The following is a 21,257-nucleotide window of genomic DNA, read 5'->3' as shown; positions in this document are numbered from 1 at the left end:
CTAGTTAATTCGGGGCCCAGTTAAGAAAGGTTCTTAAACTCGTGCCAGACTTCAAGCACGTGAATAGTTTCCTTGACTTTAGTGGGTCTACTTGTGTTTAAATAACTTGTTGAACTGGGGCTACAAATAAAGCTGATCACCCAGTTGCTCTGAAAGTCCTATTGTTTCTCAGCCAACTACATTAATCTACTCCTTCTACTCTAATCTTCACACTTTGAAAGCCTGCCCCTTTCAATTTTCAGGTCACTCTTAATGGCATCTTTTTAAGAAATATAAATAAAAGTTACGCTTCAAATAAAACAATCTTCTCCTTTTCTCCTCCCCCCCCCGCCCCATACTATTTCTACTTCCAATTCCAAAATTGCTCCACTTCCTTCAAACTGACCCCCCCACCCCAAAAAAAAAGACAGTAGTAATGGGCTGGGGAAGACTTATGTAGTCAACCCTCATTCATTAATCTGGTGCTGATACGAAGCAGCTGCTGAGGCTTATCTGAAAGTGATTAAAACTATTCCATGGGACTGCAAGTGTAAGACCCTTTTTTCATATACTTGTAAGCTATCTTGTTTCAGAAATACCCATAGCACAAATACCTCATGTAACAATGGGCAGCAGAATCAAATTTCTTTATAAATACAAACACAGGACTCTCACGCTTTGGGCCTAGAGCTTCCTGTGCCAAAAAGGGTGAAATTGCTGTGGTGCTAAAGGATTTATTTATTTATGGTCCTCTGTGGTCCTCAGTGATGTCTAGCATGTGAGGGATCTTCAGACAACAATCCCCCATGCGCACACGAGCTCAGCCCTCGGAAGCATTCAGTCACGCTTATTTCAATCCGAGTCTCCACGTCTCTGTGGTCAGTGCTACCCTAGTATTAAAATAGAGCCTCATGACTTCATCATAGGGGTGCTAATGTCTCAGTCAGCTGCTATACATATAGGAACATTTTTGAATAATTTGTGTAATTCTAGTTCTGAAAACGCTTAATTTATTTTAAAAATCAAGCAAAACTGAGAGTGAACTGCTACAGGTCTTTGTTTAAAAAAAAAGAAAAGAAAAAAGCTTTCAGCCACAAAACTGAGATGGTATGTATTTTAATGTTTCTCTTTTTTGGATGGGGATTATTTTACTAGGTAAAAAATGTAAATGCAGAACCAGCAGAAGTAGCGGACTACCCAGATCAAGTTGCCAGTTCCATGGTTTACTCTGTTTCTGAGAAAGTTAATGAAAATCAAGTTTATACAGACACAACCTACAGAGCTATGCCGTAAGTAAACTGTTCCTGCCTTGTTAATGGATACAGAACACTAGAAGGGTCATAGAAATGCATTTAGACTCTTGCTCTAAAGAGAGGATCAAATCTTTATTCTTACTCAGGATTTCCTATGGAAGAACTTGGTGGGATTCTTACCTGAACAGTTATTGCAGATGTTATCCTGTCTGTAGGGTGTTGATTAACTTGTGAATGTTGACTTGATTTTGTGTCAATTTAATATTATAGTTTTCTAAGGTTATGGAAGATTAATGTGAAACTTTTACCTTTTAGTTTGTAAAAATCAAGCGAACTTTTACACACAAGCCTCAGCTCAAAGTGTAGTTGAAAGGGGTGGTCTCCAGGTTATGTTGTTCTTACTTATTCATAACATGTTTTTGATATGAAATAGTTGCTAGTCAATTTGTTTTAAGATAATCTAGGAATTGGCTGTATTTTGTAGTATTTATCCATATTCGTCCCTTTCTGGTGCAGAGATTTTTAGTTGCTGTCTGTCGCTTGCATTATGCACTTTTATCCTTGTTTTGACTTGCAGTCTGGTCTGCAGAGATTACTTACATTGAAACTAGTGCTGTGCAGAGTACAAAGAGCCTAGGATAGATTCTTCTAAGGCATTTATCATTTTGGTGTCCAAGCACCAGAGTGTGTAAATATTTAAAGGAGAAAAGGGAAATACTCCTTACCATAAACCATAGTGGAGGTAGGGGGAATTAAACAGAGTATGCTGATGAAGGAAAAATTGCACCTATGTTTGAAGAAGAATAGAAGGGAACTGTCAGAGCTGTGGGGGTAGGGTGTGTGTGTGGGGGGGTGGGGGGAGAGTAAATTTAAATGCATGAAATTCAAAGATGGGGTGCTGAAGAGAAACACTGACTGGGTGGATAAATACATTCACTTCCAAACAAGCAATCAATAATGGTAGTCTAACCAGGTTCCTTCTAAAAAGAAAGTACTAAAATCAACTCATTCTAACCCACCCCTATATCTCTTTATCCTTGGAAAAATTATCAGTCTCTCATATGAGTGGAAATATCAAGTCTCCTTAAGGTCATATTGATCTCTGAACTCCTTTCCCCCACCCTGGGGGAGTTAGGGCATGCTACAGAGTTTGTTGGCTTTGTGTCCGGACTAGAAGGTGTGTTCTTCAACTTTTAATTGCCCATCCGTATCTCTCTTGGGCTCATCTGTGGCACACGATGGCTGCTCTCCAGACTGGAAATCATGTAGCAAATCCACAACACTGGACTGCTGCTAAAACACACATGCTGTTCCTTTTTCTATGTTATAGAGCAGGCAGAGGACTTGGACTGTGCAGAAATTCCGCTTCTAAGCAGGACTCCTGTTCTCTGCTTGCTCATGATAATGGAAGAGACACCACTGCCAAAAGTGAGGGGGGTGGCTGGGTGTATGTGTGTGTATACCTGAAAAACAAACCCATGGCTGGGTCTAATTTGAGGTCGACAACCTGTCTGTTTAAATATAATTGTGGTTCTTTCCTGAATGCTTTAAATCAGAACATGTCTCTAAAGACTTTGGATATTCTTCATTGATTGTTACTCTCACATTTTGTGAAAAGAAAATTCGTTACAATTTGAAGATCTCCAGCAACTGCTTATAACTGTAGTTATTGACACACATTCAAATACTACAGACATTTCCTTCTCTTTCCTGCAGATCACTTGTCATACAGGCATTGATCTTTCAAGAAACTGTTAAATAGTGAACACACTGAAGTGTGAATCAGGCTCTGTACTTATGAAACACATTAGAATTTTGAAAACTAATTCAGAGCAACTGAACCCTGATTCTGGAATTCAATGCCAAATGTGCAGTATCTTAACTTTGCCACTCACAACAATTAGGAGGGGAGTTACACCTCTCCTCCCAGTAGATGCATCTTCTGTTCCAGTAAGTGCCAGAGATGATTTTCTAGATTAGTGGTCCCTGAACTTTTCAGGGTTGTGCACCCCCCACCCTGTTACTTCTGTCTGTGCCCCCTCCTGGCGCGCCAGGGCTTCTGGGGTGGGAGGGACATGGATGGGGTAAGGGGCTGAGGCCACAGTTGGGGCAGGGCCGGAGCTGAGGCTGGGAGTGGAGCCAGTGGGGCTGCAGCTGGGGGTGGGGTCAGAGCAGAGCTGGGGACGGAGTGGGGCTGGATGGCGTTCCTTTCCCGTCCCCTGTGGGGGCTGGCCCAGGCCTGTCTCACACCCCTAAAGTGGTGTGCCCCACAATTTGGGAACCCCTGCTCCTAGATACCCTTTAGCTGCATAGGGAAAGGAAAACACTTCAAATTCAGTAGGAATTTTTAAATTAAATTTATAATAGGATGAAGTCTTATGGCAAGTCTGAATGGAGTCCACTATATCTGTTTCTCTCAATGACAGGTGCATGGGCCAGCGCCAGTCCCTGAGATCTCCCTGACACAGTTTTAGGAAGGCAGCAAGCCTGTCCCTGATATCAAAAAGGTTGAGAAATACTGCACTAATCACTCTGTGGTACCTCTTAACCCTCTTTACTTCCCTCCTCTGACAGCTTTGGACTGGGGTGATCTTTTCTCCGTCTGAGGCATGCTGGATATAGTTTCCTTCAGAAGAATGCCTTGAAGTCAAGGCACAGAGAATATATTGCTAGTTCTAGGTGACGGTACTGTTTCATCCCACCCGGCACTGGACCCTGGTTCTGGTACTGACCCTGGTACTGGGGTCCCAGAAGTGGTGCCAACCAAAGTGGTGCAGGTGGAGGAAGAAGAGGCAGCCTATCCTCCAGGGCTGGCCTCTTCCTCCTCATCCCTGAATGAGGCGGTTGCAGGCCCCAGTAACCTGCTCCCTCCGGATGACTTCAGAGCCCATCAAGAGCTCCTGAAATGGGTCACCATAAACTTGGGGCTGGAAGCTGAGGAGCTGAAGGAGCCTGTGCACAATTTAATTGATATTCTGGCTGCAGTGACTCCCCCCAGAGTGGCCCTGCCAGTTAATGAGGTAGTATTGGGGCCTGTCAGGGTGCTATGGCAGACCCATTCGTGTCTGCCCCCATCTCAAAAAGGGCAGAGAAGTAGTACTATGTACCTGCCAGTGGGTTTGAGTACCTGTACTCACATCTCTTCTCCCCCGCCCTGGTCCCTGGTGGTGTCGGCTGCAAACAAGTAGGACAGACAGGACAGTTGAACTCTACTCCCGAAAATAAGGCGGCTAAGAGACTGGACCTGTTTGGACATACCACTTATTTGACAGGGGGGAAGGGATAGCTCAGTGGTTTGAGCATTGGCCTGCTAAACCCAAGGTTGTGAGTTCAATCCTTGAGGGGGTCATTTAGGTATCTGGGGCAAAAATTGGGGATTGGCCCTGCTTTGAGCAGGGGGTTGGACTAGATGACCTCCTGAGGTCCCTTCCAACCCTGATAGTCTATGACAGGCAGCCTCAAGTTACATATCTCTAACCAGCTGGCTCTAAGTCAGTATGATTTGAATCTGTGTGACTCAGTGGTCCAATTTAAGGACTCTCTGTCGCAGGAGTCGAGGCAGGAATTCATGGCCATCCTGGAGTAAGGCAAGATGCGGGGCCAGGGACCTCCCTCCTGACTGCTCTGGATGCGGCCGACTCAGCAGCCAGAACGATGGCGTCCGTCACGATGAGGCGCTGTTCGTGGCTCCAGTCATCAGGTGCCTCTCACAAAGTGCTGCAGTCCATCCAGGACCTCCCCTTCAAGGGTACCTCCCTGTTCTTGGAACAGACAAACATCAAGCTTCACCGCCTCTAAGACTCGAGGCCTATGCTTTGCTCCCTGGGCCTTTACACTACCCCAGCCTCAAAAAAGCATTTTAGGCCCCAGCAGCCTCCCAGATTTCTGGTGCCTCCCAGGCAAGAGCCCTACAAAAGAAAGGGAAAGGGCTATAAATGTTGTCAGCCCTTACCTTCTGCCTCAGCTTTCCAGTTGGGCTGACACAGATAGCCTGGTGAGGCCAGGCAGGCCTTTTGAAGGTAGGCCTAAGGATGGCATACCCATCTCGACGGCAGATCCATCCCCCTATTTGGTTTTGGACCGCCTGTCGCCCTTCCACCTGGCATGGTCTTAATAACATTGGATCATTTGGGTGCTCAGCACTATAACAGTTGGTTACATCCTCCAGTAACCCTTTGTGTCCCGTCTCCGTCCCCGCTACCTCCTTCCCCCATCCCTCTTCAAGGACCCTTCTCACAAGCAGCTTCTCATCCAGGAGGTGCAAGCCCTCCTTTGTGTGGGGGCTGTAGAGGAAGTTCCTCAGACATGAGAGGGAAGGGGTCTTATTCCCAATTTCCTAATCCTGAAGGCCAAAGGGGGTCTAATGGCCCTTCCTGGACCTGTGTCGCCTCAACAAATATCACAAGAAACTGAGGTTCCACATGGTCTCCCTGGCCTCCATCATTCCCTCCCTGGATCCAGAGGACTGGTATGTCAACCTCAATTTGAAGAACTCTTATTTCCATATCTCCACTTTCCATTGACACAGGAGATTCCTCAGGTTTGTGGTGGGCCAATGCCACTACTAATTCACTGTGCTTCTGTTTAGCCTGTCGGCAGCCCTGCAGGTTTTCACTAAGTAGTGGTTCCGGCCTTCCTCGGGCATTGAGGTGTACAAGTCTGCCCATACCTTGCCGACTGACTAATCAAAGGCCACTCACAGGCTCAAATCCAGCAAACACTGGCATAATATGGGCCACCTTTCAGGCGGTGGGCCTCATAATAAACAAGCAAAAGTCAACTTTGATCCCAGCTCACAGAATAGAGTTCATTGGCGTGGTACTTGACTCCAGCTCAGGCCTATTTACTGGAGACCATATTCTGAGCTCTGTCAGACTGGATCTCCCAGCTTGCAACCTACCCTCTTACAACTGCCTGGGTTTGCCTCAAATTGTTGGGTCACATGGCAGCATGTACCTATTTGGTGCAGTAGGCGCAGCTATGCCTCAGACCTCTACGGATGTGGCTGGTGTCAGTCTACTCCCTGAGCAGACACCAAGTCCAAGTGGCGTTTTGGATTTTGCTGCCAAGTCCTAGCTTCACTGGCTTGGTGGAGAGACCTGGGTTCCATACCTTTTGCTGCCATGTATCTGTCGGTAACCTTGGTTTTGGATGCATCAGACCTGGGGTGGGGAGCCCACCTCAACAGTCTCATGACTCAGGGTATCTGGTCCCAGGAAGAACTCTTCCTGCAAATAAATGTCAGGGAACTCAGGGTGGTACACTTGGCTTGCCAGATGGTCCTTGCCCAGATCTAAGGCAAGGTGGTGCAGGTCTTGACAGACAACACAACTTCCATGTTTTACATCAACAAGCAGGGAGGAGCTCAGTTTTCAGCCCTGTGCTCTAGAAAATCCAGGAAGAGAGCCTATATGTTAACAACGATAGATCATGTAAATAGGAAATTTATATACAAAACATGATTATTTGCAGGTACTATCACCATCCTGTGAAATTACTTGTTGGTGCAAATGCCATGTTTTTCCTAACCTTTTGCTCACCATAACTCTCTATTTCTGTTGCCCACTTCTTAATCTTCAGTGTCCTTTATTCTTCAGTGTCCATCCTAAAATGTGATACTCAGGATTGCGTCCAGGACAGTCAGTGTGGTCTCTCGATTCTTGCTATAAGCAAAATGTAGTTGAGTTTCTAAAATCTTAGGGGCATTCGTACAGCAGAAATGCTAATCGTGTAAGAAATTTCATACTCCATGGTTAGGTAACACACAGATTTCTATCCATTTGAAGGACAGCCTTTGACAGACCTACCTTTGACAGCCCTCTGGGCGACTGCCATTCTATGAGCTATTTTTTTTTTTTTAAATGGAGTGCAATTCCGTAACACACACTTTTAAAAATTCACAAGTAGCTTTCCTTGTATAGGGATATCTTCTAGTTCTTTAAAAGGTTAGTTGATTACACTGGGCTGAAAGTGTATGTTTCTCAACTCACCAGTTCTAGGTGAAAATGGGAGCATGAAATCAGAGGTGGAGTGTTTTAAAAATCTTGGAAACTTGTTCCATTTGATTTTGGAACAAATGCATTCATATTTTATATTCATTTTGTTAGCCAAAGTTAGTGAATTAAAATGAGTGACTTTTGTTTTCCAAATACATGTTGAATTTTTTATAGAATAAAAATCCAGATTATTTTGTCTTTAATTGATCCTGTTAATACTTACCCTGCATGGTTAATGTTGATAATTCAGCCTGTAAATGGCAACTAATGAGATCTTTACCCCTTTTGGTAGGGAGTCTGAAGTTATTGTTCCATTAATGAAGGATCTCACGCAGTCAAATTATACTGGTAACAGTAGTTATGATGGATCGGCTAAGGAACCACCACAAAAGAGAAGAGCAGGAAGACGGAAAAGAACCAACTCTGATAACTATGATGCAGATTACACTACTGGAGGGGAGTCTTGTGATGAGCTGGAGGAGGACTGGGACAGGTACTGACAACAACTTCATCAGGCATTGAAATAATACTAACTCCCCTGCTTGTGATGCTCTAGATGAACTAACCCAGTTAATAAGTGTGGTGTCTGCTGAATGTGGTAGTGGTTGGAAGCTTGTTATTAATATAGCTGCAGTGCCACTTCTGTACTGTGAATAGTGGCAGCGTAAGGACTATTGGAATAGGAAGGAGGGCCTAGAAAGGTGGTGGGGAAAAGAGTTTCCTTTTATACTTGGAAACATTGCTGTTGAAAGGAGTATTTGCAGCAGTAGCATTATTAGCAGCAGTATCTGCTGTTACTTGTCTGAAGTAGCCTCTTCCACTGATGCTACTACCTAGAATGATTTCATAACGTGGTCACTGAACAAGACTTTGGGTGTCTTGGGACATCTGAATTCACCAGGATGCACCAAGTACATTTGAAGTGTCCCATTTATATTTTAATATTGAGACTGAAACAGTTAACCAATATAACAGATGCTTCAAAATTTGTTTGTGAGTTCCTAACACTGCTCACCAGAGCAAGTCAAGTTGAATGCGTACATGCTGCAAGCTCTTCCACAAGGCGGGTAATAAAACTCTCCCCTCCTCTGCAACACTCCTGTTACTTCAATATTGAAACGCACTGACTTCCTCCCAAGCACACGCAGCAAATCTGTGCTAAACCCGCTTTCATAGTCTTTAATGTTCTCTCACAGTAAGTACTGCCCCTCTTCTCACCCCTCCCCCTCAAAAAAAAAAGTTTATTCTGCCCTGCATATAGACAAAAACTGACATGCTTTGGGTGATGAAGAAACTGAAATATTTGTTATGGACAGCTAGGATTTCATGCCGCTATGAAGCGGATAGTGCTTTTTGAGTGAAATTAGCCGTATTTAATAATAAATACAAGTGGTCTTTAATCAAGTTAATCTGTGGAACACTTGCTAAAAACTGATGGCTATTCCAAAATGAGCTGGTGAGAGGGCAGTAGTGGAATAATATAGCTGAATCCTAACCTGCAGAGGTGTAAGATTTATAAACCTACAAGAAAGAAGGATTAAACCATTCAAACCACTATAGAGTTTGGTAAGGTTAGCAATTTGCATTTAGGAAAAGCACTTGGGTATTTTTGCGTTGTATATAATGTGAATTGGGGAAGTTGGTTCCTGGGAAAATCCAGAAGATGGGAAGAGTACTAATGTTGTGCCAGTATTCAAAAAGGAAAAGTAGGATGACTTGGGTAATTATAGGCCAATTAGCCTGACATCAATCCTGGGCAAAATAATTGAAAAGCTGATATGGGATTCAATTAATAATGAATGAAAGGCTAGGATTATAATAAGGCTTGGAAAGATTAGATTTTTATCAATTAAATGTCAATTTCACTGTTCACATGCAAAGCAACAAAAAAATATTTCCATCAGTAATCATCAAAATTTACAGATGGGTGAAGAAATAAAAATGCTGCTTTGAATATTTGGACACTTGATGACAGTTTGTGTTTTAACAGTTGTAAAACTAACTTTTTGAATCTCAACATCTGTAATTAATCACCTCACCCCTGCCTGATTTCCCGCAATTGTGAAAATGTAATCAGTAAAAAAAATTAAAAATGCCTAACAATAAACATTGATATTATCTTGAAATTATTTTAAAAAATTGAAGCCTAAATATAATTAATGCCAGTTAAATGTGATTTTATGGAATACAGGTCTTGTCATACAAATCTGACTATATACTTTGGTAAGATTACAAGTTTGATAATAAAAGTAACTGTGTAGATGTAATATACTTTGATTTTAATACTGCATGCTATTCTGATTTTAAAAATTTGGCTCTATACAATGGCTTAAGAACTAGTTAACTGACAGATCTCCGCAAGTAGATATCAGTAGGGAATCATCCTTGCATGGGCGTGTTTCTAGTGGTGGTCTCAAGGGATTGGTACTAGATCCAATGCTATTCAACATTTTTTTATCTATGATCTGGAAGCAATATAAAATCACTGTGGACAAAATTTGCAGATGACACATTGTTGGAATGGTAAGTCATGATGACTGGGAATCATGTGGAACAATCTGGTTTGCTTGATAATCTGGGCCCATTCAAACAGAATGTGTGTTAATAATGTCAAAAGCAAAGTTGCACATCTAGGAACAAGGAATGCAGGCAATGCTTACAGAATGGGGAGATGTATCCAGGAAAGCAGTGACTCTGAAAAGGATTTAGGAATCAGTGAACAAGTAACTCGACATGAGCTCCCAGTGTGCTGCTCTGGCAGAAAGGCTAAGACCATTCACAGGGAATATTCAGTAGGAGTAGGAGGTTATTTTACTTCTATATATGGCATTGATGAGACTGACACTTGATTATTCCATACAGTTCTGGGGTCCACATTTTAAGAAAGATATTGAAACATTGGAGAAGGTACAGAAGAGGGTCACAAAAATGCATAAAGGGATGGAGAAAAGGTCTTACAGTAAGAGATTTGAAGTGATTAGTCTGTTTAATTTATCAAAAAGGAGATTGAGGGGTGAGGTGATTACAGAATACCTTCAGAGGGAGAAAATCGCAAGTACTAAAGGGCTCTTTTAACTTAAAGGAGAAAGACATAACAAGAACTGAGTAGTTTGCTATGTGGCCCTACCAGAGCCATTAGTTTCTCTGTCAAGAGCAGTAACTTTCATCCAAAACTTAACATGCACGCACTCACCCTCCATCAAATGGATAAACAAATGTTTTTTCTGTTTATACAGCTGAAGATAGCCCATACCATATGTAACAAATGGGTTTTTCTCTCTCTCCTTCTCTTTTCCTTCCCCTCCGCCCCCACCAAATCTTCCCCTAGGGAATACCCACTAGTAACAACAGATCAACAAAGGCAAGCATATAAGCGAGATTTTGACTCCGGATTACAAGAATACAAGAGTTTGCAAGCTGAGCTTGATGAAGTCAGTAAAACTCTCTCTCGACTGGATAAAGAGTTGGATGGCTATAGTGAAGACAGTGAGGAATATAAGGTATTTCCATGGAAAAGTTGAATGTTTAAGCAGGATATCTTGGGGGGGGGGAAGGTGGTGTTTGTTTTAATGTATGCAAAAATAGGTGCCATGTACCAGTGAATGCTAGCTTTGTCCTACAAATTACTGTATAGCAAGTAAAAACTTAGACTTAGTGAACTGATCATGCGAAACTTACTGGATTTGAATTTGAAAAAGGAGCTTTTCAGAATTTAGAGGTTTTATTAAAATGTTGATGGGATACTGAAGATCTTAGTAATTGGAAAACTCTCCTACAAATAGGATGAAAAAACTTCCTGATCTTTTGATCGTAAGATGATCATATATTTTTAGACTCTGCTCCAGAGTTCTAGATCTTAACCTGGGATTAAAAACTATCCACGTACTGGAAGAAATACTGATGGTGGTGATCTCTTCTGTCAATATCAGGATTTTTGTCCAGCCTTAATATCATTCCCCACCTCCTGTAGATTTTTATTAAATGGGCCTTTCTCCTCTGAGAGGATGGCATGCACCATATATCCTAACACAAACAGATTTCTAGCTCTAAATCCGTCACTGTCTACCAGGCTGACTCCAAAGACTATTTTTATATCCTCTGTAGATCAACTGCCTTTCTTTGTAACTTTAGATTTTTTTCCAAATGTAGGTTAACCACTCAAAACCGTGTAACAGAATGTTAAACCTGTGGTGTTCATAGCACTGACATGAACTGTCCTACTTAATTTAATTTTTCTCCCTAATTATAGATTGCTGCTGAACAGTACAATAGGATGAAGGCTATAAAAGCAGTAAGTATCATAATGTTCTCTTATTCTTGTTTGCTATTTCTAAGGACTTTTTTGTTTTTGTTTTAAAAAAGGGTGGTTTTTTTTTTCTTCCTTCTTTTCTCCCTGTCTGACTCGCATGCAGAGTGGCACCTGTTGGAAGCAGGTGCCAAGTACTTTTTCTTTTAGCAGATCTCTAATTGGGGCTTGCGCAGTAAATTCAAGAAGTCAAACTTGGCCCATCTCCAATGTAGTCAGGCAGTCTAGTTGTGACTGCTTATACCAGGACTGAAATTGGCCTAAACTACAGCGAAACCTGTTAAGAGGCTTCTCAGTATGACCAAAATATAATGGGTGTTTATGGTGAGATGACTCCATCTATTGCAGTACTGAATTAATGGCAACTGAGTAAAGACTTCAATGTGCTTAAAGCATTTTCTAGGCAGGCAGAATGCCCATTAAATAGCAGGACTAATAAAGCACTGGCAAAGGTTAATTATGGGGCAAGATTCCCTTGTCCTTCAATCCTAATATACAACATTCCTGATTTTCAAGCATTGGGCTTCTCTTGATTTAGTCTGTCAAATTATACGGGTTTGTAGGCAAACTTTAGTAAGGGACTAAGATTGCATTGGCAGGGAGATACTGAATGGATAAACAAGTCCTTTCCTATCTCTGCTGGTTTTATCTTCGTAGAAATTAAACAGTTACTTTACCTAATCTGAAACTTCTGCATACATGAGAACAGTATCTTCTGACAGCAATTTTTGAAAACTTTGAAACAATAGATGAAATGTTGCCACCTCTCACAATTTCATAGCAAGTCTCACGATACTTAGTGTCAGTCCTAATACTCCAGGTGATTGTCAGCTTTTTAGTAAAATAGTTTTTAGATCTCATGGCTGCAGAACAAAGCTTTCAAAATGAGCTCTGAATGCTCAAAGAAAGAACACAAGGTCAATAGTTCTCCCCCACCCCAAAAAGAGACTAACTCATGATTTTTGAACTCTTGAGATTAGCAGTACTGGAGTTGAAACAATGTATTTCCTAGGTATTGGCAATATTTTTGCTACTGGTACTGGGAAGCTGCTTTGGACCTTGCATAGGAGGGTTGGTTGCAACTCCTGTCTCTTGATCAGACTGTGTCTGTGCTTATTTACATATGATTCCCTACTTGCTGGTCACCAATACACATTTGATTTTTTTTCCAAAGCTTAGAAGTTCCTATTCGAATGGTTTCTTCTTACAGCAGGCTAGTGCAGTTGCTTTACCAGTTTAAGTACTTTTTTACAGTATAAAAGTAACTTAAGAGTCTAAGTGTTTTATCATTATACAAATTGCCAGAATTATATGTAACCAGATGAGCTGCTTAGATTCCTGGGTACCCTTTTCAGATAGGACTCAAGCTGAAGTTTACTGACTGACTTTTTATAACTCTGAAATTTATAATTTTATTTCAAATGCATTTTTATATTAATGTGCAGCCCTAGAGCATTTTTCATATGAAAAAAATACTTTTAGATACTTCTAGAGAATTCTGGTTGGTCTAATGCCACACTTGGTCTGTTTTTCTTTTTAGTCAGCAGACTACAAGAACAAAAAGGCACAGTGCAAGAAGCTGAAGAGTAAACTGTCCCACATAAAAAGGATGGTCAGCGACTATGACAATCGGAGATCGTAGAGAAGGAAAAGAAGGAAACAAATTAGAATCACTAAATAGGTTATGTCCAGTTTTGTAACAATGGGATATAAAATGGCTTTGGTGGCAGCTGAGAACCAAAACCCCTTTTGTCTTACTGGTAAACAAACAAACAACCCACCACCAACAACAACCTCTGTTTGTTTTAGTTACCTCAATGTAACAAATTTTGATACCTTGTTTACTATGGAGTATGGCTAACAAACCAGACAAGGAATCTGTTCTCTTTGAAGCCTGGCATTTTTGCCTGGGAACAATTCAGGTCCAAGGCTTGTTATCTAAAAGTTGAACTTATTTAGAATTAAGTTGTTGAGGACTTTAAATATCATTGCCCTTGTCTGCATATTGACTCATTCCCCAGCTTTGTTCTCTACTCCATATGGTGTGCCCTAATTTTGAAAAGCAGTTTCCAGATAATACTGCATCTCTTGTGGCTCCTAGTTGCAACACATTTGGATCTGTGTTGCTGACATAAACAGTAAGCTCTGTGACCTTCAAAATTTCACTCCTCCAGTGTGCATTATATCCCACTGTAACCACCCCATTCGTAGGGTCATGATTAACCATTTGTTTAGGAATGTGTTAAGTTGCATAAGTAAGTGTATTAATGAGACCAATGTAGTGTGTAACTAATGAAAAAGTGAAACTAAATGTGAATATATTCGCTTTTTTAAAAACAATCTACATTTGTATTTTAGATTTGTTTATTGTACAGGCGTGTATTTAGAATAACCAGTTAATCTTTTTATGGCTTAAGTATGATTTGTAACTGTGTGACTATGTGCAGAATCTGGAAGTTCCTGTGAGCAGTTGTCTTCTGCTAAATATGATCTATTTGACAACTAAGTCAATGCATTGTCTGATGCAATTAACTTTGACCATTGTTTTTTTTAAAACAGCCAAAATGTTTTGACCATTGTAATTAAAATAGTTTGGTGGGGGCCTAAATGAACTAAAACCAAAGTGAAGTTCAGTGATTTTAATAAAGTTCTGAATCTTCCTTTTTTAGGCTTAAATTCCCATGCTAGCTGCTATTTTTTTTAAATGGTCTCTTAAGAGGAAAAAAGTGACTCTTCGTGGAAATTCCAGAACACTTTTTATACATAATAAAACAATCTTTTCTGAAAGTTGCACTCTTAAATTTTTAATAAAAAGAAAAGGAGTACTTGTGGCACCTTAGAGACTAACCAATTTATTTCAGCATAAGCTTTCGTGAGCTACAGCTCACTTCATCGGATGCATACTGTGGAAACTGCAGAATCTTCTGCAGTTTCCACAGTATGCATCCGCTGTAGCTCACGAAAGCTTATGCTGAAATAAATTGGTTAGTCTCTAAGGTGCCACAAGTACTCCTTTTCTTTTTGTGAATACAGACTAACATGGCTGTTACTCTGAAACCTAAATTTTTAATGTAATACTTAAATTGTCTGCAGTATATAGCTTTTTTAAAGTAAATCATTTTTCATATTAACTGCTCTTAAAGAGTAAGCAAGTTTATGCTTCTAAAAATATTTTAGCCTGCATTACTGAATACCTTCAATAAAACCATTTACAAAAAATCTGATTTTACTTTTTTTTCCTATGCATTTCATACTGTTTCATTTCACCCATGAAAGCTCATGCTTCAATACGTCTGTTAGTCTATAAGGTGCCACAGGACTCTTTGCCGCTTTTACAGATCCAGACTAACACGGCTACCCCTCTGATGCATAAATAGATTAGTCCTTCTAGTCAATTTGACTCTGATTCTCATGTGCTGGACCAATGCTAAAATATGTGGGTTGCAAATAGCTGTAGGAATCACAATCTAACATGGCAGAAAACCTCAAGCTAGAGAACCCCCTGATCCCCTCCCTTCATATCCCCACAGTTGGATAACTCTTGGACCCACTAGATTGCCAGTAAAGGGGATCCATATGGATTTAAAAAAGAAAGTGGGGAGACATGGACTGGCATATGTAGAGTGATGGTAGAGACCGAGGCACTCAAGAACAATGAAAGTTTAAAAAGCTAGAGTTTTGCAATTAATGTCTATGGCAGTAAGATGGCTTAAACAGCACACCACAAAATTGTCAGGGCAAGTAACAGTAACAAAGAAAGAATTAGAAGAATCAAAAGAAGCTGCACAGCCCTGGAATGCTCCCACCTCCCCCCTGCCCCCCCTTGCAGGGTGGCAAGCAGCCCAGAGACAACCAGCACAGGAACAGAATAAAACACTGGAAACAGCTGCAAGGAACCTACAAAAAAGAGATGTGCCGTCCTCTGTTATAAATATTGGTGGTAAACAGCAGACTTCAAGTAGCTCCCTCGTGCTTGAAGAACGGGAACAGAAGTGGAAAAAGATAGCCCTAGTAAAATTAAAAGATGAAACAGGGTCCACTACAGTGCAACCACTAGCTTATGATAAAAGCTAGGTTCTGGTAAAACCTAGACTGGTGCCTGTCAGAATGGGACAAGTAAACGCACAGATGGAAAAAGTAGCACACAATACTTTCACTGAATTGGTAAATCAAATGAGGGGAAAAAATGGAAGAATTCACAGAGCACATTAGGAGACAGGAGCTGCAACTCAATTGCAGGGGAATGAATAAAAAAGGAATTTCAAAGTCAAAAACTAAAATTGAGCAGATTAACACCCAGAATTGATGCATTAACACATGGAGTTGCCCAAAAACAATTAACTACAGCAAAAAAAAAAAAAAAAAAAAGGCACTCCTGCCATCCATTTGGCACGCACACAAAAGCAACAGATGCTGGGCAAACAAATTCACGTTTTACAAGAGCAGGTAACGACCCCCACTCTCTTCTCAGAGCCAGGATAAAAACCAAGGGTGCGGTTCCCAACTGTGCTGGTTCCCAACTGCTTTGACCCAGGGAACCACACTCATATCTAAAAATACAACCTTCTTTCTCAAATATTTTTACATACCTGTTACGTTTTTCCATTATATGCTTTCTCAGTTTGCTGAATTTGCTGCTGCTGCCTGTACTTTCAAATACCTTGATAGAGTTACTCTCTCTTGGCTCAGGTCTTGCTACCTTTCTAGGTTGCTCTTGACCAGCCCTTTCCCCTGCCTCTCCTCGCTTTCGCTCACTCTCTTTGTTTTAAAAATTATAGTTTTTTTACAGAAACCTCCAAAAGATAAAGCAATTGAAAACAGAACAAAACAACAAACAAGGAAAACAAGTTAAAAACTTTACCTTAAATAAATCCAGTAAATTACTTATTTTAACCCTTCAGGAATGCAACAGCTGGAATTATTCCTAACTTTCTCGAAGATATGGTTGCCAAGCAACAGAAATGCAGACTCTGCTTCTAATCCTAACCATGCACTAATATTTGAAACATGGGCTTTTCTAATTTCATATAGCAGAGTTTTAAAATAATGTTAAATATAAAGTAATGCAAAATTCCTTGTTACCAAATTAATTCAATAATTTAGCATATATTAATATATTTTTGTCAATTTATATTAAACATTTTAATTAAAGTAATAACTTGCTTAATCAAGTGTTTAACCCTTTTTATTTTTGTTTGCTGTATTTTGTAGTTATGAATAGAATTCTGGCGCCATTCCTTTCTAACTGTAAGTGTGTCCTGTATGTCATGTGTTGTCCTGTATTGTATGTTGTGTGTGTCATGTAACTATTTTTATTTATTTATTGGTTGCAATGAAAGTCAATTTTATACCCTTTAAAAAATATATGTGGTACCACACTATTTTAAGATCATGGTTGGGGTATAATCATAGTATTATGATCAATTTTTTTTTGCAAAGTTCAAAAAGGTTTCAGTTACAAATATCTGTACATCTATTTCTGCCTCAACAAATGATGCAATTGCAAACAAGAATTCTTTTATCAGTTTTTGTTGTTCAAAGAAAAAAGGTAAGGGGAAATCTCAACATTAAGGTAAAGATAATATTAACAAAATGTCAATTTCTTGTTTGGGCTTTTTATAAACTTGTTTGGATTTTTAAATATAGTTATAGCAAAAATGTTTTAAAAACAACAGTTTATGTATAAAACTAATCAAACAATTTCAACAGGTTTCCACGTTTTCAACAGGTTTCCACCTTTGGCTCCCAAACACCAAAAAAAGCATCATAAAAGTTTAATACCCTTAAAGTATTTGCATGAACCTGTATTTAAAATGTATTTTGGGTTTAATTTTAGAGTTGGTTTAATTAGATATGCTTTTCCTTTGGTGTTATGTTACATTATGTTAACAGGAAGCAGTGGTTATTAAAGCTTGTGCTTCTAAACAGTTAACAAGAATGAAATTGGTATCTCAAGCAAATTAACTCTGAAAGCTTGGTAAAAATTATGTTAACTCTTTTGCTAACATGGAATGTTTTGTTTTTTTTAAATCATATGTAACTTTGTAGTTAAGCATTACATTTAGAATAAAATATTAGTAATTCAGTTCAAATGAAAATGAATATCTATACAACAATTGGAAAAAGTATAGCTTGTATTATAAAAGACGTGGTCCCTATTACATTGTCAACAAACTAAGTTAAACTTTGTATTAAGTTTTTGGTTTACTGAAAACAAAAAAGGAAAAACAAACAAAGTTACTATGTTAACTAACAAAAGTTGTTTAAGTTGCATCCCACAAACCAAAGACTCCAGAAAGTATCACACCCTGAAGACGCCAGAAAATATCGGTATACAGTGACAAAAACCCCCAAGGATCAAGAAAAGAAAAATGAAGTGCTTCATATAGGAGAGAGACCCATCAAATACACCTATCTACCATATATGAACAATTAAACAAACAGCCAGCTGAAAACCACTAGCTGAACCAGGATAAACTGTCATTTAATTTCAACTTGGTTGCTGTGGAAAAACAATTGTATTATCGCTGTACTGTTGTATTATTGCTGTACAACATTTACAACGTGCGTAACCTTGCTAAACTGTTTAACCAACACACGGGTAACAATCAAAAAACGAATGGCAGCAAACAACATAAAGGCAAGGAAAAAACAAATTGCTATAAACTTAAGTTACACAGTAACTGCAAATTGGATAAACAAATTCCCTGTTAGTACCAGTCATAATTTGGGTTACTGACACTGCATCCTAATCCTAATGTTATTCAGAACAATCTTATTCGGTGTCTGGATACCAATACTAAATCCTGACACAGCAATATTTAATAACTTGGTTACTTTCCATTCAGTAGGTTATCTGGAAGACAGCATTCATGGAAAAACAACTGAATCTCCCTCAACTACGGGTGTATCACAGAGAAGTTCAATCAATGGAATAGAGAAGCTAGCCCGTTCAGTTTTCTGCCCAGTGAAGCTTACCAGAGCGTGACAACCAGCATTAAGGATAATCTATAACATGGAGGGACGGTACTGTGTAGTAATTAATTACAATATATTTATAAATAAAGGCCTCAGGGGTAGTGTCACTACTCCAAATTTCTGTTTTATTTCTCACATACATAACACTATGGGACACAACATCACAATCCCTATCCTAGTATTTCAAAACTCTGAGCCTACTGCTAATAATGATACAGATGGTAACTTTAATTGCCCTAATAAAAGTGAGTTGCTATCTGCAGTACCACAAGGGCCAAGCTACACTGTCACATTGAAAAAGAATTGGTATGCTTGTATATAAAGTGCTGACATATGTACACATAAAGATTATATCAATATGCCTGTATACACTATAAATATATATATTATTTGGGAGTGCCTCTAAGACTCAATTATAAAATGACATTTCTCAGGCAAGTTCCCAGGCTTAACATTCCCAAGCCCACCCTAAGGGACTAAAAATAATTGGATAATAAAGTCTATCAGTCATATGAGGGAATGTGCAGACTTAAAGACAGATGGGGCATGAGTGTATGGATGGTAAAATAAGGTAACCACATCACAGTGTTTAGCCCACTGGGGTTATCTTTCGTCCATGCATTATGCTTTTCCAGGACAAACGGTAAACATTCTCCCTGTAAAAAGACAAAAAGTGGGGGAATGTAGTAAGATGAGGCCCTGAAACATAAACCCTTGGTATCAGAGGCCCGGTATGAGACCTAAGGCCTGAGCTAAAGCAATGGTCAAGACTTTGCTAACATAAACAAAGTTAAGCTGTGAGCCAGAGGCAGGCCCTGCTCACAGAAGCTGGCAAGGAAAGGGCTGATGTTGTATAAAGATATGCTGTTGCATAAACATGCATCTAAAGTGTATTAGATACCAGAGCCATACACAAATGGTACAAGAACATTCTTATACTGTCCACACAGATAATAAGGACAGGGGCAAAAGGCTAGTATGATGGATAGAGTTGTTTTGTTCGAACCAACATGTACAAGGTGAGAGGTGGCACCTTACTGTGTATAAGGGTGGTGCATTATTACGTAAAGGGATTGCACCTCAATACATCAGGAGTGTTATGTAACTTGTTTGTACCTGTGTACAAGAATACATCTCTGGGGCACTGTATTTGTCTAGCCTAGGGGGCAGTGGAAAGTCCCGCCACTGACTGAGCTGAGTCCATTGTCAGGGAGCACATAGGGACTAGCAACAAACCATATATAAGTTATATGAATTGGGGAGCTAGAGATTGTGTTTCTCTTCGACAATAAACCTGGCTGACATGCCTTCATACCTTACTAGAGTTTGTGGTCATTGGGGGTTCTCTTGGGGTCTGCTGTGTTAGCTATCTGCGCAAAGCTGGGGCAGCACACAGAGGGAACACGCACGCAGCCAACTGTTATCATCGAACAAGAGCAGAGCACCACACCGGTAGCTACTGACAACACTTTTCAGAAGTTTGAATCTTTAAATAATTTTTTTTAAGGGTTCCCATATAGAGTAGAATAGTTTCATGCAAACTCATTGCATAGACACTTAAAAAATAGAAACTACTAGATACTTAGAAAAAATGCTGTTTCTCTTCCCCATAGCAATTACCACCCCGCCTCATGATAATCATAGATGTTGTTCCATGTAATAAATATTCAGAGATTTCATGTATGAGTCAAGTAACTGTCCATAGGTTTGTACTGATGTTTTGTTAGAAAAAATCCTAAACAAAGTAAAATATCCCAAGGAAACAGGTTCCTAGCCCCAGGGAAAGCATTCTGAGGTCAAAGTTTGAGATTCTATTTGATTTGTAAAAACTATTAACTTTTTATTTGTTCAAATTTTTTCTATTAGTTGATTAGTCATAGAGCCATATAAAATATATTACACTACTGTGTAGAAGTAAAACAATTCCAGACTCTGTGTCTTACAAGAGTGTTACTCCCACATTTCAGAGTAACAGCCGTGTTAGTCTGTATTGGCACCTTAGAGACTAACCAATTCATTTGAACCTGAGCTTTCGTGAGCTACAGCTCACTTCATCGGATGCATACCGTGGAAATGAAGTGAGCTGTAGCTCACGAAAGCTCATGCTCAAATAAATTGGTTAGTCTCTAAGGTGCCACAAGTGCTCCTTTTCTCCCACATTTGGGGCCATTGGTGTAGACTACAATAGTATTATTAGGGAACATTCAACAAATAGAAAAAATAGATGTACAATAACTTACACATAATACTGCATTTTAATGTATAAATCCCACTTCTCAGATACTTCAGTTAATGGCTAGAATAAAGATGATTTACACAGGTGTTTTTAGAATGTAGTGCTTTAATCTGGTGCAAAATCATACTTCCTTGACAACAGATTCCCCATGAAACAAATTTATTTATGAACATGGCATGATACCTCCACAGTCTGGCACTATGTGAATAACAGCAAATGACCAAGAGAAACAATATTATTATATGGGAAACAAGATTAATTTATATCTATGTGGAAGGGAATTTTGCCCCAATCCTACAGATTTATGAACCCACAGAACTCTACACCCTGTGAGTAATCCCACTGACTTTGGGGGTATTCACACTATGTAAACAGTCTTTGGAGGACTGGGATCTTTGTCAAGTAACTAGAGTAGGGGACTAACAGTTGTGTGATTCATGATTTGACCTAGGGTAAGCCTACTTCTGGATCTGAACTAGATCAGTCTGTCTTAGGTATAGATGCTGTGC

At 39.7% G+C, this 21,257-nt stretch overlaps 1 protein-coding gene across 2 annotated transcripts in view; it reads left to right on the top strand.

Moving 5' to 3' along the window:
• The window catches only part of OCLN (occludin), a 28,215-nt gene extending 13,855 nt beyond the window's left edge, over positions 1-14,360 (top strand). For both annotated transcript variants that reach the window (XM_078853018.1, XM_073346206.2), the window contains 5 exons: positions 1,135-1,268; positions 7,521-7,721; positions 10,557-10,728; positions 11,478-11,519; positions 13,075-14,360. In XM_078853018.1, coding sequence (XP_078709144.1) covers positions 1,135-1,268; positions 7,521-7,721; positions 10,557-10,728; positions 11,478-11,519; positions 13,075-13,176 — 651 coding nt within the window. In that variant the 3' untranslated portion in view covers positions 13,177-14,360. The remainder of the gene's footprint in view (positions 1-1,134; positions 1,269-7,520; positions 7,722-10,556; positions 10,729-11,477; positions 11,520-13,074) is intronic.
• Positions 14,361-21,257: the final 6,897 nt, after the last annotated feature.

This window comes from Lepidochelys kempii, chromosome 5 (genome assembly GCF_965140285.1).
Source record: "Lepidochelys kempii isolate rLepKem1 chromosome 5, rLepKem1.hap1, whole genome shotgun sequence".
NCBI classification, from domain to species: domain Eukaryota; kingdom Metazoa; phylum Chordata; order Testudines; family Cheloniidae; genus Lepidochelys; species Lepidochelys kempii.
This window is presented reverse-complemented; position numbering and strand designations above follow the sequence as displayed.